The sequence below is a fragment of the Caretta caretta genome, chromosome 9 (genome assembly GCF_965140235.1).
Source record: "Caretta caretta isolate rCarCar2 chromosome 9, rCarCar1.hap1, whole genome shotgun sequence".
Lineage (NCBI taxonomy): Eukaryota > Metazoa > Chordata > Testudines > Cheloniidae > Caretta > Caretta caretta.
The window spans coordinates 75,974,191-75,995,261 of record NC_134214.1 but is presented as its reverse complement, the minus strand read 5'-3'; the positions used below and the strand labels follow the sequence as shown (position 1 = coordinate 75,995,261).

The 21,071-nt window shown below is 38.7% G+C and overlaps 1 protein-coding gene across 3 annotated transcripts in view; it reads right to left on the bottom strand.

Moving 5' to 3' along the window:
- The window catches only part of BRWD3 (bromodomain and WD repeat domain containing 3), an 87,906-nt gene that overhangs the window by 54,126 nt on the left and 12,709 nt on the right, over positions 1-21,071 (bottom strand). For all 3 annotated transcript variants that reach the window (XM_048865075.2, XM_048865073.2, XM_048865074.2), the window contains 6 exons: positions 10,683-10,843; positions 7,741-7,962; positions 5,996-6,096; positions 4,611-4,681; positions 2,003-2,103; positions 156-196 (listed from right to left, as the gene is read on the bottom strand). In XM_048865075.2, the coding sequence (XP_048721032.1) occupies positions 156-196; positions 2,003-2,103; positions 4,611-4,681; positions 5,996-6,096; positions 7,741-7,962; positions 10,683-10,843 (697 nt within the window). The remainder of the gene's footprint in view (positions 1-155; positions 197-2,002; positions 2,104-4,610; positions 4,682-5,995; positions 6,097-7,740; positions 7,963-10,682; positions 10,844-21,071) is intronic.

Here is a 21,071-nt window from a genome sequence, read left to right as displayed (position 1 = left end):
CTGGTTCACTATATATCATTGGACGAGTCAATTAAAATGAGAGGACCCTGTGTAAAGTATTACTACTGTTTTAAAACAAAAGACTCTCACAAAAAGTTGTTTGGAAAATTAAATACAACATGTCTTACAGGAAAAAGCCCAGAATACATGCTTACCTGTCACCATTGTTACAGAACTGAACTGCAACTACTTTGTCCTAAAAACAAACAAACAAACAAACAAACAGAGCAGAAAGCATTTTATAAATCTGGAATTCTTTTTAGTTTTTTTAAACTAGTCAAATTTGATCTTTCCACACACTTCTTATAGAATTTCAGAATACAGAAGTAAAAATATTTGGAGTTAAATTTCCAGAAACAAATATTACTAGACATTATGATCTATACCACAAGTAAGTAGTAGTTAGTTATTGTACTGCCCTTGGAGCAGCCTGGGAAGAAAACTGGCTTAGGAAATCACAATCTCACTACTAGACTCCCCCACCTCTTCTTGTGAGGGGGTGTGCTGCAACAGATGTATATTTGTCACAGCAAACATTCCCAGATGTGTTGATATAGCTATACTGCCATGAGCATGAGCTGGAATCAAGGCTGGGAGCCGGTATGTTTTATGAACTCAGCATAACTGGGGAATTCCTAGGACCAAAGAGCCTTTCTCAGCTACAGAGGCCCAGTGAGTACCAACTCCCATGGAAGTTGGGGAAGGCTGTATTTGAGTTCAAAACCATCATGGTTGCTGGTGTTTTTGGACCAATTTTTTCAGGATCTGAGATCAATTTATTCATCAAATTTCAACCATATTTCCCATTGTTCAGATATAGACATATTACTACAAATTTCTTCACTATTCATATTTTTGATTAATATTTCATGCAAACAAGTGTCAGCTCATGGGTTGCTCACATAGCGTGCTGGCCATGTGCCTTTCTTATTCACTATTCCTGACTGCTTATTTTAGTCAGGAATGGTTTTGATTCTGGTCCCTGACTGGATTACTATAATTAAAAGAAAAATAATAATGAAGATTTATCCTGAACAAGTCCCTGATGTTTCATCCTTTCAGGAACATGCTGACAGCAGTTTGTAGAGTTAGCAGGAGCAAGGTTGAGGCTATAAAGCAGCCAGCAGTAACCACAGAGAGAACATGTGACATTAACATGTGCTGTCCAACCACTAAGCACACTACCAGTGCTCAATATCAAACAGGTATTGAGAAATGTTCTAATGCTGGGTTTAGCAATTTCCATTTTTCCTATCAGTCTTCAACAAAATTAATTTGAGAAATTCATTAGTTATAAACAAAAGCCACTAAGACTCATAACTTCGTTAAAGACAGACTGATATATAAAAAACATTTTTCAAAAAATGCTGTTTGTTAAAACATGAAATAAAAAAGGATTCTCATTAACCTTCTTTTTCTTTCAAAATGAAACCACACTTGTATGCTCTGTTGGATTTCACACCCTAAAACCAGAAAACTTGTTCTCTCTCATTACAGGTGTTTCTGATCTATATCAATATTAAAGTCAGATACTTAAAAGTAAAATGTAGGGGTGGGGGTGTAGTCAGGTAGTTGAGGCACAAGCGTAGGGGGTCCAGCTTTGGTTTTCTGCTTTGCCACTGACCTCCCGTGTGAACTTGGACAGGTCACTTTGCCTTTCTGTGCCTCAGTTCCCCATCTGTAAGATGGGAATTATAGAATCATAGAACAGAATCGCAGGACCAGAACAGACCTCGACAGATCTTCTAATCCAGTCCCCGGCAGGACTAAGTATTATCATCCCTGGCTGCGGTTTGTCCAATAGCACTTCCCTACCTCATAAATTTGTTGTAAAGATAAATACATTAAAGACTGTCAGATGCTCAGATACTAAGGTACTTATATGGCCCCACATCACCAAAGATGGACAGAAAATTAGTCCAACAGAATATACAAGACAAAACCTAAATAACCAGGGTGAGTTAAAAATGGAAAGAGATTTAATTTCTCTTTCAGCTCTTACCGTATGGGACTCTAACTCAGCAATTTTCTCTGGCGATTCCGAGCCCAAATAATATATTCTTATCACATGGTCAGTGCTACCTGTTGCAATGAACATGCCACCTGAGAAAGATAGTATTTTCTGTGAGAAGAAAAGCCACTAAAGGAACTAAAAACTTTGTGAGCACGGTGTTACTGCTAGAGGAGCATAATTCACAGTTTTAAATTGAAGATTTTCAGTGGAATTAAACTTGTTCATAAACATTTAATCTTGGTTTAAATGTTTCCCTGATCTGCACCTTCTGAGACGATTACGCTTCAACCTGTCTCCTTACTGCTAAAGAAGGGTTGAAATTACTGGAACTATTACTGAACAAACAAGGGTAACATTTCAAAATACGGCATTCAGTTACTGCGAGTTTACCGCAGTTCTATCAGCCAGATCAATACACAGAAATAAAAGGCAAAGAATGGCTTGCAAATCTCTAGGCCCAAATTCAGCAAAGCACTTAGGACTTAGGCAAATTCTTACTGAAGTGACTTCACATTCTTTGTTGACAGCATAAACTATTTTCCTGTAATAATTGTTCTCGGATGACAATATCACAGAGTCATTATTCAGTACGGGATGCCTGACTTGTGACAGTGAAAGTGCTTTAGTGATTTTGAAATCCTAACTTTCATGGGGGGAAATGGCATGGTTAGTGTGGACCTGAAACAGGCTAGCAATTTCAGATGAAGATAATTACAGGTAAATGATTTCGTTTCACTCTGTAGGTAAGTACCACAGTAAGATATCCTCTCTCTTGCAGATTACAAGGCTGGAACAAAACAGGGAAACAGACTATATCTCTTCAAAGACAGTGTAACACAAAAACATAAAATGTTTTTGTTTACCACAAAAAATGGCCCTGTGACTAAAGTATTATTGAACCAAGTCCCTGACACTTTGCGATTAGTTTGGTTACTTATAATCTACAATATCATCTATGTTACATGACAAACTATTACAAACAAAAAACGTCAAAAGAACATTATTCAGGATGCAAAGTCAAGGACTCAAAAGTTAGGAAATGACAAATTAAGGAAGCCTGTACAACTTTAATTCAGCCCTTTGTGCATCTGCATGATGACACAGTCTAATTACCTAAATCATATACTTCCCCTCCCAGATTTGGCCTAATTTGGGCAGATTTTCACAGTATAGCAAAAGGAACAGCTCTGACACAGAGACCACACCTCCTGCTAAATTTCAAGTCTGTGCTCCAAAGCATGGAGGGGCAGGAGAAAGCTTTTCAACAAAAAAGGGCTAGTCTACACTAGCAGCACTTTAACGTGCCTTGTGTGGTCACGGCGCAGCGCTGGGAGAGAGCTCTCCCAGCGCTCTAGAAAAACCACCTCCATGAGGGGCGCAGCTCCCAGTGCTGGGGCACACTTAACACTGGCGCTTTACAGTGCTGAAACTTGCTGCACTCAAGAGGGTGTTTTTTCACGCCCCTGAGCGAGAAAGTTGCAGCACTGTTAATTGCCAGTGCAGGCAAGCCCAAAGTCACCAGAATTTTTTTACATGGGCAAAATACTGTATTTTTCCCCAGTTTCATTCTCAGAAACAGATTAACTATTTTGGCTGAAATTTAAAAACACCCAAGGACAGAAAATTTAAAGTTTAGCAAAGTTATAAGAAACAGAAAAATAAAACAGGATGTTATAATGGGAAGTGTCAGACTACCATAATAGTAGGCAGTGCTCCCAGCTCTGCCTAGGATATCTATCATAGGGAACACACATGATCTTTTCAATATCAAATTGTTATCTATCCAATTTTAAGTTTATAGAATGCAACTTTAACTCTTTAAAAGTATAAAGATTTTAAAAAGGGAACAGAAGGTAAAAAAAAAAATATATCCAGATTTTCTTTTGAACCACAAAAAGTTGGACAAAGCCATGAACACCACAGCAGCAAGAAATATAGGCTGAGAACAACATGACTTCCCAGTTTGGAAACATATTTTATTTAAAAAAAAAAAAAAAAAATTAGAAAATCCTGGACCCTAATCCAGGAATGAGTTAGAGATTGACTCAGTTTTAAAACACTACCAATGTCACAGACAGGATCTAAATAGTAATTCCTTTACATTATACTGCAATAAAAAGTTTAATATTAAGATAAATTTAAAAGGAAATGGAGCTTCCTTTCTACCAGCCACCATGCTGAAGCAAAGTTTCCTCTGAAGTCAATAGGAGTTATGTCTAAATATGGACTTCGTGATTTGAGCATACAAAAAATTAATGCTTCCCAGTTATATATGTCTCCACTTTCCACATGAGGGCAAAACTAACCTAATCATCTTTCCTACTGAAGAATTAGCCAATTTAAATGTACAAATTGCCATTGAAGATTTAATTCAAATCACTTTGTTTCCAAAAAAAAATCTTAAATCATTAGCAAACTTTCTTCTATAGAATATCAATGTATTCCCAGATATATTGTCTTTATTATTTTTCAGTAGCTATAGAGGACCAGAGATTGTTTTAAAGCTAAACTTCTTTTTTTTTTTTAAATGTACATACATACATATATACACATACAAAGTAAAACTGAAGTGCTATTTCTTGACTTCTATACATACCAGAGCTGAAAGATGAACAAGATATCTGAACTCCAGGCCTGGATCTCTCAGCAAATTTCACGGGGCGATCCCTAAATGCAAGAAAATAACATGACAATTTTAATTTTATGACCTTATCTTCATGTCCCCTAAGAAGAGCAGTATCAGAGTAACTCAGTGGTTAAAGTTAAGGTCAGTGTTTTCATTTTAAGTTCTTTTATTACAGAATTTGGAACTTGAAGTTTGCCATCAGATACATACACTTAAAATCAGTTTAGTAAAAAAGTAACCCGTGCTTTCTACTTTTGAGAGTTAAAAAGATCTTTTAACCTATTTAAATTTGTTTATATTCAAAAAGCCAAACACTTAAAATAGAAACTGACAAGCCATCATCCTGCAGCACAGAGGTGGGCAAACTACAGCCCGCGGGACTGTCCTGCCAGGCCCTTAAGCTCCCAGCCAGGGAGGCTAGCCCCCCCCTTCCCCCGCAGCCTCAGCTCGCTGTGCCACCAATGCTTTGGGTGGCGGGGCTGCGAGCTCCTGCCGGCAGCGCAGCAGCATGGCTGGCTCCGGCCGGGGCGGCACAGCTGCCAGACATGCTGCTCTGAGCGGCATGGTAAGGGGGTGGGGACCGGGGCTGTTGGATAAGAGGCAGGGGGTTCTGGGGGGCAGTCAGGGGACAGGGAGTTGGGGGCAGTTGGATGGGGCAGAGGTTAGGGGAGGGAGGAGGCGGTCAGGGGACGGGGGGGGGGGGGTTGGATAGGCGTGAGAGTCCCAGGGGCCCTGTCAGGTTGTGGATAGGGATCGGGGCAGTCAGGAGACAGGGATCATGAGGGGTTGGACAGAGGGTGGAGTCCAGGGAGGTGGCGGTCAGGGGACAAGGAGCAGGGGGGTTGGCACAGCCTTCTCTTCCTGGCCCTCCATACACTTTTGGAACCCTGATGTGCCCCTCTGGCCAAAAAGTTTCCCCACCCGTGCTGTAGCATGTCATCAAACCCACACTTTTTAGGGATGAAATTCTATCTAAAGATGTTTACATCTCCAATTAAAGTTAATGGAATTTGCATTCCTGCACATTTTAGAGAAGAATTTGGGACTAAACGTACAGGTCTTGGGCCTAAAAGTGAGGAAGACATCCCACAACTATTGCTTGAAAAGCATAAAGCAAAGAACTCAGGGATCAATCCTTTGCAGCCCTGTGGAAGTCATAACACACAACGAGAAAGCACACCCCCTAAGATAGCTGCAAAGGCTTATATGGCTACCCACCACTCCACTTCTCAGACTCCACACTGTCCATTAGACCAGTATGGCAATCAGGCACTGGGGAATGACATCAAGGACCCACTTGCAGATCGAGTTCAAATTTATAACTGGAATAATTATAAACACCAAAATGAGCTTACTTAAATTTAATTGTATTGGCATGCCACTGCCAGAAGCAGATTGCTCCATCAGCACCAGTAGAAGTGAGGTATCGGGTTATTCCTTTTCTTGCTGGAGAAAACTAAAAATACAGTTATGGCAGTTAAATCAGCTGACTTCCCTACCCTCTTAAATACAGGTATCTTATGAAAAGAAGCGACTTGCCACTGAAAGTATGAACTTTCTCTGAGTGAACAAAAAGACTAACATGCATTTCTTCAGAATGTAAGCTTCCATAAAAATCAAACAAAGGAAGTGGAGCATGTGTATGTTTTGAGTAGCAAAGGCACTCACTCTGCCATGCAGAAGCTAGAAGGCTGGGAGAAGGTGAGAGTAGCCTAGACCTTCCTTTCCTACAGAACAAGGTGAGAGAATGCTCCTCCTATCCAGCAGCCGAGTTTTATCTGACACATATTAGCAGAGACTGATAGAAACCTGGACACTGGATCCAGTATGATCCAGGATAGCAGCCTGGCAGGAATTTGGGCACCCTCACACTTCCCAGCAGGTCATTTTTTGGATTTTTTTTGGTTGTTGGGTTTTTTGTTTTTTTTTTGGGGGGGGGGGGGGAGAAGGATGGTACTTTCACCAGGGTGTCACCCTGTGGCTATGGGTTTGTCTTTGGTGACACAGTCTGGATAGGAAGTTTAATGCTCTTGCAACTAAGTATCTCATAAATTGCTTAAGCTCTGCTTATAAACAATAAAACCAATTTAAAACAGCATACTTTCTTTACAGAAATTGTAAACTTGTATAAGAATGTCACAGAAAGCTATTACAACCAGTTTTTGCAGTCTGTTTGTGTATGTAAACCTCCAAAGGAGCTACATATTTTATGATTCATTATAACATGGCGAAAAAAGTCAAGCATTTTAAATGAGAACCATTAACTCAGAAGTAAAACTAACTTTCTTTGGACAGAGTTCTGAAACATCCAAGAGTTACTGAATAAAATCCTGACTGAATTCCAGTTTTCAAATTATGTGCTCATATTTATGTGCTCCTTTCAACATCCACCTACATGAAATTGTATCAAATTAGTTGTTTCCATTTATAACCCAGTAGCATAAGGCTCAGTCTGCACTGTGCCTCTCCCATATTAGAGAACTGTGTCTGAACTTGGTTTAAACGTGGTGCCAACTACAACAATGTAACATGATTTCACCAGCTATTACAGACTACACTGCCACTACAGAATGGAACTGCTTGTAACGTAACTGAGGATGTAACAGTGTAAGTATTACTAGAGCAGTTTGCACACAGTGGCCATGCTATTTCAGTTTTGTCCCTTATCCACACTTGCATGTGCCACACCACTGCAGTTATACTGTCCTCTGTCTACTTATGCCAGAGTTTCCAGATATTTGCAAATCAAATGCAAGTGATCTGCAATAAAAAACTTTTAGCAAACAGATATTTTTTGAAAAAGTAAATAAATCTCTAGGAGCGTCCATTCAGTCACAGCCCTCTGTGCAGACTGCCAAAAGGGTAACAGTTGTGATGACAGCCTTTGAGATACCTGATCACTAGGAACTACACCAATCTATGGATTTTACACAAACCACAGAAAAGTGGTTACATAGCAACAACTTTAGGTCACTCAAGCGGAGGCAGATCTGAACTGCCGACTTAGATGTGAAAGAGGTCTGCTTCCCATTGCTACTCCATACTCTTCCCCACCATTTTAAAAGTCACTTGGGAATCTAGAGCAAGTGTTACCCCTTACCTGTATGGACGTAATGGAAGCTGAATGGCCCTGCAGCACTGCAACTGGTGCACAGGTTCGTAGACACCATACTCTGACTACCTTATCACAGCTGCCTGCAGCCAGCAATGTGTTTTCATAGTTAACAGCCATGTCAGAAATTTCAGCTGAGTGTCCTCGCAACGTTGAGAGCAGACGACCGTCATCTGTAGCCCAAATTTTCACCAAACAATCATCTGAGCCCTAATGTTACACAAACACAAAGATTAGGCAAAGATATTTCCATACATTTTAGACAGACGAGCATCCAAAACAAAAACACAACAGTCGCTGGGCCATGACTGTAAGAAATGACTACAGGAGGGCTCCAATGAGCGAAAGAGATTAGCTTGTGGATGCCTTTGCACGATCAGGACTTTAAATATTTCTTTAAAATGACAAAATTATCTGAACATAGAACACAAAGTGAAGACTACCAATGTTAATATTACCTTCTGCAATATTATCAGGTCAGCAATAACTGAGGAACATACAAGAACCTAACACATAGATTTTGAACTCATTTATTCTATGTAATAAAATCATATACACATCACATTTGTGGAAATGATCCATATCTGATAGACTAAAGACCCATGTGAAGTTTCAGAGCTATGTCATAGATACGTTTAACATGAACCTTTGTCTAAATACGTTTAACATGCATCTCTGCTCAATAATCCATCCCTACCAGGATTCTAACATTCCAGCCTTTGAGCCGTTTCATACACCTTCAGTTTTTTAAATGAAACTTCAAATGTGGAATTTCTCCAACCAAATTACACCAACCAAGATCTTGGAATAAGACTCAGCCCTGAACCTCTGATAGTTTTTCAATACACAGCAATGTCATGGGACCCCAACAGCTTACACTGACTAGCTGGAGCGAAGGTCATTCAACTCTTCTGTAAACAGGACCAACAATATTGCACACACCTCCGACCAGTAGAAAAAGAGCTTCAAACCCTTAGAAGAGGACTCACTTCTAGTTCTGATAGAAACTGTGGACTTTAAAATCATGACACTTTTATATACAGAAAAGCGTTTAAGGTTGGGAGGTGGTTTTCATTTGGTTGGTTTTAAAATGGTTCTCTTGGCTCCCCCTGAACTGAGTAAGATTTAGAGATTTACCAAGATTTAGAGATGCAATGATACACACACAAAAACAGCCACAACAAGATGTTTTAAAAACTCTTTAAAAAGAGTTTAATATAGGTTAGTGTTGTGTGCTACAAAAGGTTTTATGACAACACAACATGCTCATGGTCTCACCATCCAGGAATGACATGGCCATCCCAGTCTCATGCCAATGAAGCCTTTATCCAAACCACATCACCCCATATGACACAATTTACATAGACACACTTTGAAATAATGGTCCAAATGCAGTTCTATCATAAGCAGGTGTAGTTCTATGAAAGCTAATGGAGAAAAAGCTGCTCACCAGGACTGAATTTGGTCTTTAAGGTAGTGTGAATAGGATTTCTCTTCTTTTTCATCCTTCTGACATGTAAGTACAGTGAATCCCAGGTATACTGAATTTGTTAAACACCTTTTTACCCAGATTAAACAAATACCATTACATATTATACTGACTGCAAGACTTGACTTTACACTCAAAAAAACCCCTGTGATAGAAACTGTAACATAACCACTTAGGGCTCAGCAGAATTTATGGCCCTGTACACCACTGAGATAGCATAATCTAGACACTAATACCCATCAGAAAAGTCCCTTGGTGCAGGAGAATTCTCTGCTGGGCGTTACTGTGTTGGATCCAGGTCTGTGCCTCTGCCTCCCCAAAGCTCTGCTCAGCACAGGAGAGAATCTTGCCAGTACATTTTTAAAAGTATAACCCAATATGCTAACACAATTGAACATAATGTGAAGTGTAATGGGGATTTACATTTAATTCCACTTAAGTGAATACAATTTCAGAGATAAATGTATTACATGACTGCATGTAATTGTAGCTGGGAATACAGGCAGAGAAGAGAAAGAAGATTAATATAAAAACAGAAGGGTTTGTATTGATAATGTATATGTTTTTTCTATGGTGGGGGGAAAAAGCTGCCTTTGAACATGGAAGTACAATAAAAACCTTACAAATTCACATTAACAACTGCAAGATACACTGTGGATTATCAAATCTTGTGGATTAGCAAGTGAACACACAAAAGGCAAGGAATAACATCACAAAATATATTTTGTTCATTTATTTTAACTGTTTCAGTTTAGGTTTTTTTATACTTCACAGTATGCCAATAAATGTATGAGAGTAGGTTATTTTTTTTAAGCTAGATAACCTTAATAATGAAACTTTAGTAGTAAGAGACCTCACTACAGCCTCTGCTATCTAGTTTTTAGATAAGACATAAGGGAAAGACTGCCAGTTTTTCAAAGCGTGTAGCTTAGCAAAATGCAGGCTAGTGAGGGACTTCCGTGGACGGTTTAAAAACAAATCAAACTCACTCAAGTAAGACACATCTGAAGTATTTCCAAACCCCAGAATATCAAAGGAATCTGGCACCAGTGAGCAAAAAGCTGGTAAATATAATACATATTTACTGATACAAGTCACAGAGCTTTGAGCTGTAAGCAACTCTCCTATAGTTCTATGTAGGGAAGTGGATAGTTGACTAATAGTTTCAGTTGCCTGTCCACTGATGCTGTGAGCTGTTCTAAAAAATACAAAGACAAAACAAGTATGCTACACAGACTCTAAACTTGGGAAGGTGGAAATTCTGGGAGAGGTAGTGTAGAAAGAGTTTAATTTCTAAGCCTTTCATAACCTTTGTTTTTATTTCTTCCTGGATGACAAGTTCATTCTTTGTAAGCCAGGAAAAGCTGTTTAGGGCATCAAGAGAAATAAAGAATAAAAACAAACATCCAGTGATCCAAGATATTATAATTTTTAAACTCACTGTGAAAATTCGCCTCCCACTGCGGTCAAATGCTACACAATATACAGATGATAAGTGCCCCAGAATCCTCTTGTGCATCTTCATATGTTGATAGTTGGATGATGGGAACAAATGGTTGAAGCGTCCATATCCAGTTAATTGCTTGGCAGAAATTATATTTACTGGGGGGAGGAAAAACAAAAAAACCCAATCATCTCCTAAGACCTTGTTTGGCCTAGGTTTCAAGTCAATTTAAATATATCACGTTAGGAAAGTATGATTCTACAGCTTTTTAAGACTGACTATCCCATTTTTTACATATATCTGTACATCATTTGTACTATGGAACCCCAATCCTGATTGAGGCCTCTGAGGGTTATTCTAATGCAAATAATAAGAACAACAGCTCACACTGGCAAAAATTAAGGCACAAAAATAAAAATAAAGTCAGCATATTTTTAATCAGACGGGGGGGGGGGGGGGAGGAAGCTGCAGACCATAATTACAATCCTTTCTGTGCTTCTCATATTCAACCATCCTTCTAAGAAACAGCTTAGTTGTGTTATTAAGCAAAAATTAATCATATGGAAATATCAAAGAGAAACAAGAATGAACAAAAATCAGACCCAGATAAATGAAAAGTGGAGAACCAGAAAGAGAAACTTAAGATAAATATTTAGTTGTGTCACCACCACTGGCTTTCTGAGAAGAATAAGAAAGGGTCAATGGTAAAAATGAAGCAACTGTGTTTAATGCTGTAGGCAAGTCAACATGTAATTCATCAATAAAGATGAACAACACTAAAGCAACAAACACAGGGAGAATTTTCCCACCCTTAACTTACATTTTGTAGATAAGAGAAAAATTCCTGAAGATCAAGAAAAAGTACAAAAGGGATCTTTATACCTGTGCAGACAGGAGCACTCACAATGGCTCTCTTGCACATTTTAAGAAGCTACCACCTTAAAGCTGAATGGATGCTCCTATTTTTAATTTTTAAAATTACCACATTCCATAAATCGCTTTTAACACAAACACCAAAACAGTAGCAAGAAGCAATTTTCAAAGTGAGTGCTGTTATTTAAAAATAAAGTATGATTGATGTAATTGAAGTACGTGATGGAGAATAAAATAATATGGTGATAGAGAATACTTATGATTACCCTCTGAACGGGCTTGGGCTACTTTTCATAAGTGAAAAGAGCTACCTCCAGGACCCAATAAAATGGCTTCTCCACATACATTTCCCACAGCCTACTAAGAAGGAGCACAGGGCCATTTTCCAGATGGAATCTCTGTTACTCAGTTTCCCTAAGTGACTTGAAAAAAAAAGAAAGAAAAAAAGACACATGGGAAATCTGTGGTGCAACTGGGAACATAGCCCTGATCTAAGAGGCGTTAGCCCCACAGCTTATCCCCTACATCAATGGTTCTCAACCAGAGGTACATGTACCCCTGAGGATACACAGAGGTCTTTCAGGGGATACATCCAACTTTCAGGGGATACATCCACTTATGTAGCCTGTTGTGAAACTAGTCATCAGGATATTTGACTAGTTTCACAACAGGCTACATAAAAAGCATTAGTAAAGTCAGTACAAACTAAAATTTCATATAGACAATGACTTGCTTATACTGTTTCATATACTATACACTGAAATGAAGGTACAATATTTATAGTCCAATTGATTTATTTTATAATTATATGGTAAAAATGAGAAAGTAAGCAATTTTTCAGTAATAGTGTGCTGTGACACTTTTGTATTTTTATGCCTGATTTTGTGAGCAAATAGTTATTTAAATAAGTTGAAACTTGAAGTACACAATACAAATCAGACACGTGAAAGGGGTACAGTAGTCTGGAAAGGTTGAGAGCCACTACCCTAGATCAGTGCCTCTCACACAAAATTACTTCAAATGTCTTTTTTTAGACCAACTAATAACACTTTGGTAGAGTACTGCAAGTTCTATTTACATAAAATACTAAATAAATAAAAAGCACTACTATTAGGCCTTTTTTTTTTTTTTTTTTAAGATGAGGTAACTAAGGAACAAGAGGGTGAGTGACTTGGCTGGGAAACACTGTGGCCTAATGGAACAGGCACTGGCTGTAGAACCAAACGGTGATCAGAGTTCCAATCCTGGGTTTGGCGCTTTATTTCCTATTGTTTTCAGTATATTTTTTAAACCAACATTCAGGACCACAAACTCAATTGGTGTCTATCAGTATCGGCAAACTTACACCAGCTAAAGGTCTGGTCATCACAGCTTCGATAGGGTTTTGTTGTGCATACATCGCTAATGGCTTCGAAAAGAGCTCCCAACAGGATGCTGTGGCCAGAAAGGATGCATAAACAGGTGAATCTCGAGTAGAAGTAGAGAGTTTATTTTACCTCTGTATTTGGTAATGATGTGACTACTACTAGAATACTATGTCCAGTTCTGGTGTTTATAATTTAAGAAGGATGTAGATAAATTGGAGAGGGTTCAGAGAACAGCCATGAAAATAATTGAAGGATTAGAAAACACGCCTTAGAGTGACAGACTCAAGGAGCTTAGGAGGTGACTTGATTATAGTCTATAAGTATCTACACGAGGAATAAATATTTGACAATGGGTTTTCCAACTAGCAGAGAAAGGCATAACACAATCCAATGGCTGGAAGTTAAAGCTAAAAAAATTCAGACTGGAAATAAGACACACACATTTTTAACAATGACTTTAATTGGAACAAATTTACCAAGGGCTGTGGTGAATTCGCCATCACTGACAATTTTGAAAATCAAGATTGTATGTTTTTCTAAAAGATATGCTCTACCAATTATTTTGGGGGAGTTTAAGGCCTATGTTATATAGGAGGTCAGACTAGATGATCACAGCGGTCCCTTCCAGCCTTGGAATCTATGGTCTACAATGCAATTAAAAACCCATGGCTGGCCTGTACCAGCTGACGCAGGCTAAGGGGCTGTTTAATTGCAATGTAGCTGTTCGGGCACAGACTAGACCCTGAGCTCTAGGACACTGCAAGGTGGGAGGATGCCAGAGCCCAAGCTCCAGCCCAAGCCCAAACGCCTACAATGCAATGAAACCTCCCCTTAACATGAGCCCTACGAGCCTGCGTCAGCTGGCACGAGCCAGCCATGAGTTTTTAATTACAGCCTAGACATACCCTATGAATTTAAGATTATCTTATCAAGTGACCGTTGAAGGGCGAAGGTCTCTTCTGTAGCCACTATTAGCGCCTCTCACTCCTTTAGTTTAATTATCTGGTGAACTGTTTGTCCCATTTATAATTTGTTTTTAATTTTATCATCCTTTAGCTATGTACACAAAAGATTATGAAAGACTTTTATAAAACCTGGGGGGAAAAATACAACATTTCAGAAGCCAATTAAGGTTGCTAACTGACTAGCTAGTCCAATAAAAGATACTCCTCACCCACCTTGTCTCTTTATGCCCTTTGGGACCAACACAGCTACAACAACACTGCACACAACCGTATATATATACATGCCTATCTCATCATTTACAAATCGCAAACGCATAGAAGCAAGGTAATAAACAAAGGAAAACTGTCTGGACAACAAAAACGTTGTTTTCAAGTATAAAGAAATATTTATTTCATATCAGACAACTTTTTTCTAGATGAGTAGTGTTTTGACATTAGTGATAAAAAATGGAATTCATTTTACTTCAGAGTTATCTATAGTAAGTGCACATTACACACAGTGATCACCCTCAAATACAAGTCCACAATATAAGTAACATAATTTTACCATCTATCAACTTACACTTTACCTATTAAAATACATATTCAACTTTCTTCTCAGGAAACAGTTAGTACTATGCCAAAATATTAACTGATATTTTCCATTTAACTGTACCTGGGAACATTGTGTTTATTAAGTAGGCAATGTAAGAATTATGTCCTTAACTATTAGTGTATCTTTTCCCCCCCATTACGTAGTGCATAGAGGTTCTATTGTGCTAGGTGCTGCACATACATAGGAAGGGCTTGCCTACACACAGTTTTTGTACTATTTTCACTATATCAGTTTCTAAACCTATATAGTTAAAGCAGTACAACCCCCTATTGTGGGCACAGTCATACCAGTATAAAGGTGCAGTCCTTTAACCATGACCATTCTTCCTTGCTTTTCAGTGCTTGGGTTTTGTAAATGAAATGATTGATAACAACGTATTTGCCTTTCAGCAATTTAAAACGGCTTTGCACCAGAGTTTTGTTTAACATAGAAGTTTTAAAAGATTTAAGAGTAGCATGAACCAGGAAGTTTCACATACGTGTCAAAATATGCTCACACACACAATATCTTTTCTGTACTATAAATTCCACAACCCTTTTCTCACCGTGCTATTAATTTTTAAATTAAATACACCAGAAGCCCTATTTTATGAAAAGTAGTACATGCTTTATTTTGTTAGGTTAAAATTTTCAAAAGCATCTGTGTGACTTATTTTGAAAATGTTAGCACCATCCCCTCCCCTCCTCCACATTTGCTATACACAACCATCAGGGAGATTTTCAAAGGCACAAACAGCAGTGAGGTGCTGAACTCCAATTGAAAGTCAATGACAGTCTGGGATCTATCTCCCCCCTTATAATCCTAGGTTTATTCTCAGGTTTGCAATTGGCTCGCACCTTGACCACGTGAAAGAGCCTTTAATTTCTCTCTGCCTCCACATGTAACATGGAGATACTACTACTTCCCTACTTTAAGTGGATGATCATGAAACTTTAATATATTCATGTTTGTAGAGTTCTTGGATATCTTTGAATAGAAAGTGCTATAGAAATATCAAGTATTATTGGACCATTAAACAAAAAGACAATGGTACTGAAGTTAGCAAAGCTGAAGTGTTCAGCACACTGGATTTCCATTTTTTTTTAAAAAAAGCAGCCAACATTAACACACGCATACCACAAAACACACAAAAATTAGGCTGTGAGTGGTCTTCTATATTCTTATATTTCAGTAAATTACTTCTTTCAGGTAAATTGCAAACCAAAATATGCAATTCCAGCTCTCACATCTTTCAGTGGAAGATTAAAACAAGTTTAGATATAACAAGGAATTGCACACATGCGCAAACACATACTCTCCAAAAAGCCTTTCTGAAGGCTGGTTCCTTTAGTACAATGATGTTATTGTGCTTAGAATGCCTAAAGCTTTAAAACTGGGATTCCCACACAGAGAATTAGCAACATACCAGCCCTTTTTAGCAACATATTTCACTAGTTGCTTTACTTCATGCTACATTGGGCATAACAGCAGCCAAATAGTCTACCTGACCACAATTATTTTCTCCTGGGAGGACCTTTTTAAACTGTATTTCCATGTAGCAACCCCTTCATAGGATGGGCTCTCTCTAACTGTAGATGGCATGATGGACAGAACATAAGTACATCCAGTTCACCCTTTAAAAAAAAAAAAAAAAAATCTTCCTTACAGTGTTCTCTTGGGCAAGAGCTTAATTTCTAGCTGCTTAAATGATTCATCACTTAGACATATAGGTGCCAGCAAATCTTCTTGTTATTAACTGCCATTGCAGCCACAATATTCATTTACACATTGGGATCCATGCTCCCAAAAATATCAACTGTTTGATGCCACAGATAACCCGAGTTATTCTCCCTTCAGGAAGGAGAGGATTCTTCTCTCAGAGAAGGAATCCAGAATACAGCTTCCCTTGTGCGTGGAGCTTGTAGATCCATGGAGAAGTTATACTCTAACTCATAGATGTTGGGACATCCCAAGGAGAAGCCAACCCATCAGCTGAATGTCCTGGCTCTCCTCTCCCACCCAAAGGCAGCACAGCTAGCTCTGTGGCTGTGTAGACAGAATTCTCTGATCCACAGAGTATATTAACCCTCCTCACCTTACCAAGGAACAGCATTAACTTTTGATGAACTTTCCACCTGAAAAAACTGCCTGTAAACTAGAGGAGCATACTTTAGGTGTGGCTGTTCTCTTGCTTTTCCTGACAGCTAGCTCCACCCCCTCAATGCATAGATACACACACACACTTACATTATTCCAATTCCCAGACAAAAATACCTAAACTAGGGTCCAAGCCAAGAACACACATTAGTAACTTAAGTGTAAAATTCCCTACAAGAATGTTATTTAAATAAACACAATTAAAAAAAACACACACACACACCCCCAAGAAATTGAGAGTTAATGGTTGAAACATAAAAATCTGAAAATACAGAAACAGTTGCTCAATTGTACAAATACTTGAACTACTTTGGATCCCTTCCTTATGGGTGGAGAACTGAAAACGTGGGCCACAGAACATTAACGCCAATGTCAGCACCATATATACGTGTCTCCAATGCTAGGCGTGGTGCTTTGTCATCACATTAATATTTGTTCTTTTCATGTAAGCACTGTAATTTCATAATCTGGGCATACGATGTTTTGTATGGAGACATGAAACCTGCATGGCTAACTAGCACAATCAGAAGGCCTGATCTAGCAAGGAGACTAGGACCACCACACATGAGGGGACTGGGCTCTTAATGAGTTGGGGGATAATTGCCTTCAGTACATTATTTGTCTAGTGAAATATTTGCAAAATACTTTTGTGGACTGTGCATATGGCCAAAAAAGGAGCTGAACTTGGCACAGCTACTGTAAGAATAGAGCATTGTAGCCTTTGTAGTCACTGATATGACGAAGTTCTTTTTTTATGGATAGGTAAAGTCTTCAGAGTGTCTGATTTTCTCAGAGCATTGTTATGTGGGCAGACTTAAGGTAGTTTGGATACTTTAACAGTGAATTTCCATACATTCAATTGAGTTTCTTGTATATTGATGTTAATCTATGAATTCTCTGGTTTAATTTTTTTTGTACTACTTACAGTGATTATGTAATAATGTTCACCCTTAAGTTACTGATCCATACGCTCAACAGTAACTTTTTTTAAGAACAGTTCCAACATGGGACAGAGAAAGGAAGCCTGCCTGCCTCCTTATGTGTGCACAAAGGATGCCTGTCTCCTGCAGGATGTAAGAGGTGCCTAGGAGTAGGTTTGTGCCACCTGAGAGGGCTGTCAGAACTCCCAACCCTCCCTCCACCATAATTCCCACAGGAGCCCTAGAAAGTTCACGGCTCCCTCTCCCAATTTTGATGGCACAAAGGGGGCCTCAATTTCCCCCTCCTGAAGGGGCAGACTAAAGAGCATTTATATCTATGGGGATGTCCTTATGGAAATTGTTAGTGGGGGAGAGGACATCAGCACAGGTCTCAGAGAGTCAACAAGGAAACTCTACATCTCTGTGGTATAAGCCCCTAGCTGGAGTCTGGCAGCATGATTCCTGTAGCTGGTAGTTTCCCCAGATACATCCTCCTCCTGTACCGAAGAGTTTCCTAACACACTCTGTGTAGGAGCACACAACTCCACTACATACAGTACTTTTACTGCATTTCCTCCCCAAGTTCCCCTAGTTGTTGGTTGGTTGGTTGGTGGGGGAAAGAAATGATGATCTGTATCATTCCCAGCCTTACCTCACTCCCCACAAATCCCCTGACCTGGAGGGAAAGGATCTAGGCACTGTGCAGCACACACCCTAAGGATGAGGAGATAACCATGACCAGTCCCACAGAAGTAGCATTATATCTGTTAGTAAATTTCTGCATAACTATTGACTTTAGTTAAGTTACTACTGAAGTCAATATTACTCACTGAGGGGAAAATGATACTGGACACTTTTACACCAGCTATTTCTGCCCTTTGCTTATTTATCTATCTTCAAGTGTAAATAATTTGTATGCACAACCACAACAATTTCATAAACAAACCAAACAATTATGTGCCAATGTTATTGGAAATTTGACACGTAAAGCAATATTAGGCTTCAGAATTTAACTTATTATTTAAAAGATCTGTGAAGTACCCCAGTTCACTTTGAGCTCTTTAAGCCAGGAATACATGAGTTCACATTTGGAAGGCTCTCTTCTCAAGCATACCCACTAGAATTTTTTTTTTTAAATAAAGAGGACATGGAGGGAAAGGGGAATTTGTTAATTTTAAGATGAAATGTTTATTCTGAAGCATCTCTACCTGTCACAGTGGCAGTCAGGAGTTTGACATTTCTGGTTTAAATATTAACCTGCTTGCTTACCAGAATTCAACCCATTCTACAAAGTATCAGAGTAGCAACCATATTAGTCTGTATTCGCAAAAAGAAAAGGAGTACTTGTGGCACCTTAGAGACTAACCAATTTATTTGAGCATAAGCTTTCGTGAGCTACAGCTCACTTCATCGGATGCACCTGACGAAGTGAGCTGTAGCTCACAAAAGCGGTAGCTCACAAAATAAATTTGTTCGTCTCTAAGGTGCCACAAGTACTCCTTTTCTTTCTACAAAGTATGTAACACTGACACTTATCTTGCCTTCTGAGCAACAAGATTTTTAACTATTAAGAATGGCAGATTACTCAATGAATGCTCTGAATACAGCGCTGTAAGTTTGCTTGGTACTTAATAAACATACAATAAGACATCTTTAAAAACCTTACAACCTATCATACCCAAGACAACCCATTATATATAAGAAGAGACTTCGAACAGTTCAGAAATGGGAGGAGTGGGAATTGTTGTGAAATCATATCCCAAAGTGACCATATAGTTCAACTATAACCAAGTTTCAGGGAGTTTGTTTTTTACATATACCTTGTACACTACATTTCCTGTCTCACCTAACAGCAGTTATGTATACAAATGGAAAGCAGAAAAGACCCTTTAAGCTGTAACCATATCAATATTTATACAATAAATGAAAATGTACATAACAGCTGCTTCTACCATCACAGTTTTATCTTGGTGGGTTCAGAAGTGACAAGAGATGAAGCAGTAAAGATTCAAAGAATTATTAACCATGAAAAACAGAAAACTATTCTGCTCTTTACCACCATAAAGTCATTTTACAACTGTTATGTCACAGAGGTAACATATAGCTCTTTGACATAATAGCCATGAAGAAAGGCTCGAGTTTGACCTGTTAACTATGATTAACGAATTATAATACAAATTATCCAAAACAAGCCGTATTTTGATGACCTGAATCACCTAATTAAGGTTGTGGTCCAGCAGCCTTTACATATGTATAACTTCTATTTACGTCAATAAGAGTTGTATGGCAATGATTAAGATCAGACCCATTAACCATCCATTAACACAACTGTTGCTTTATCATTACTAGGCTAGTTTAAAAGAACAAATGCAGAGAAGTAACACAAAGCCATAATCCCTTTGTGACCTCTAACTATCAGGGTCACACATGAGTTATTAGCCAACAGAAGGAAAATTTACAAATGTTATACTGTTGCATATTATTTGTCAGGATATTAGAGACACAAGGCAGGTGAGGTGAAATCTTTTATTGGACCAACTTCTGTTGGTGAGAGAGAGCAGCTTTCAAGTTTACACAGAGGTCTTCTTCAAGTGTAAACTCAAAAGCATCTCTCTCTCTCTCTCCCACCAAGAGAAGTTGGTCCAATAAAAGGTATCACCTCACCCACCTTGTCTCATTATTACTACTGTTCTGTCATTCTGTTACTTATATGACACACATCTTGTGCAGAGTAACACTGACTGGGTTTCAGTCACAACTATGATTTCAGGACTCCAATAGCACAGATATAGGTATGAGGTTTTTTGCAGGAGTGGTGGGTGAAATTCTGTGGCCTGCGTTGTGCAGGAGGTCAGACTAGATGATCATAATGGTCCCTTCTGACCTAAATATCTATGAATCTATGTTGAATCAAGTAATTTTTGTTAGTTTCATTCTCAGCAAATGTTGATTTTAGGAAATGAAGGAGGAAAAAGTTTGGGAGGGAGACCAGAAACACAAAAAATGGATGCGGACAGTAGGAACAAAGAATAAGCATCCTACTATACATGAAGAAGAAAATCAAAATAATCCCAGATGGGAGGGTCCTAGCTTTGGGTAGAGGATAGAGAAACCCACTAAGAAGGTGAAGGGGAAAATTTCCAAAAAGGCTAAGGCAGGGATAGCAGGAAGACAGACAAAAAAGAAAAAACACTCATTTTTTTGGGATATTTTAAATTAACAATAATAATTGGACTGGATGCTAAAGAAACTTAGAAAGTCTTCCCTGTTTCATTTGTCAACTTGCTCTATTTGAAAGAAGTGAGGGTGACAGCAAACAGATTCCTCAGTAGACAACAAAAGTGTGCCTGTGCTCATCTGAAAAATAAAACAATAAAATAACAAAGAAGGTGTGCGCAGAGGGCAGCTGCTTGTCCTCCAGCAAGCCATCAAGATGGTTTCTTTGCTGTAACAATGGCTAGTGTAAGTTTTAGCCCTTGTCTACAGGAGAAAGTTTTTTTCAGCACAGACTAAGGTGTGAATGTAAATCC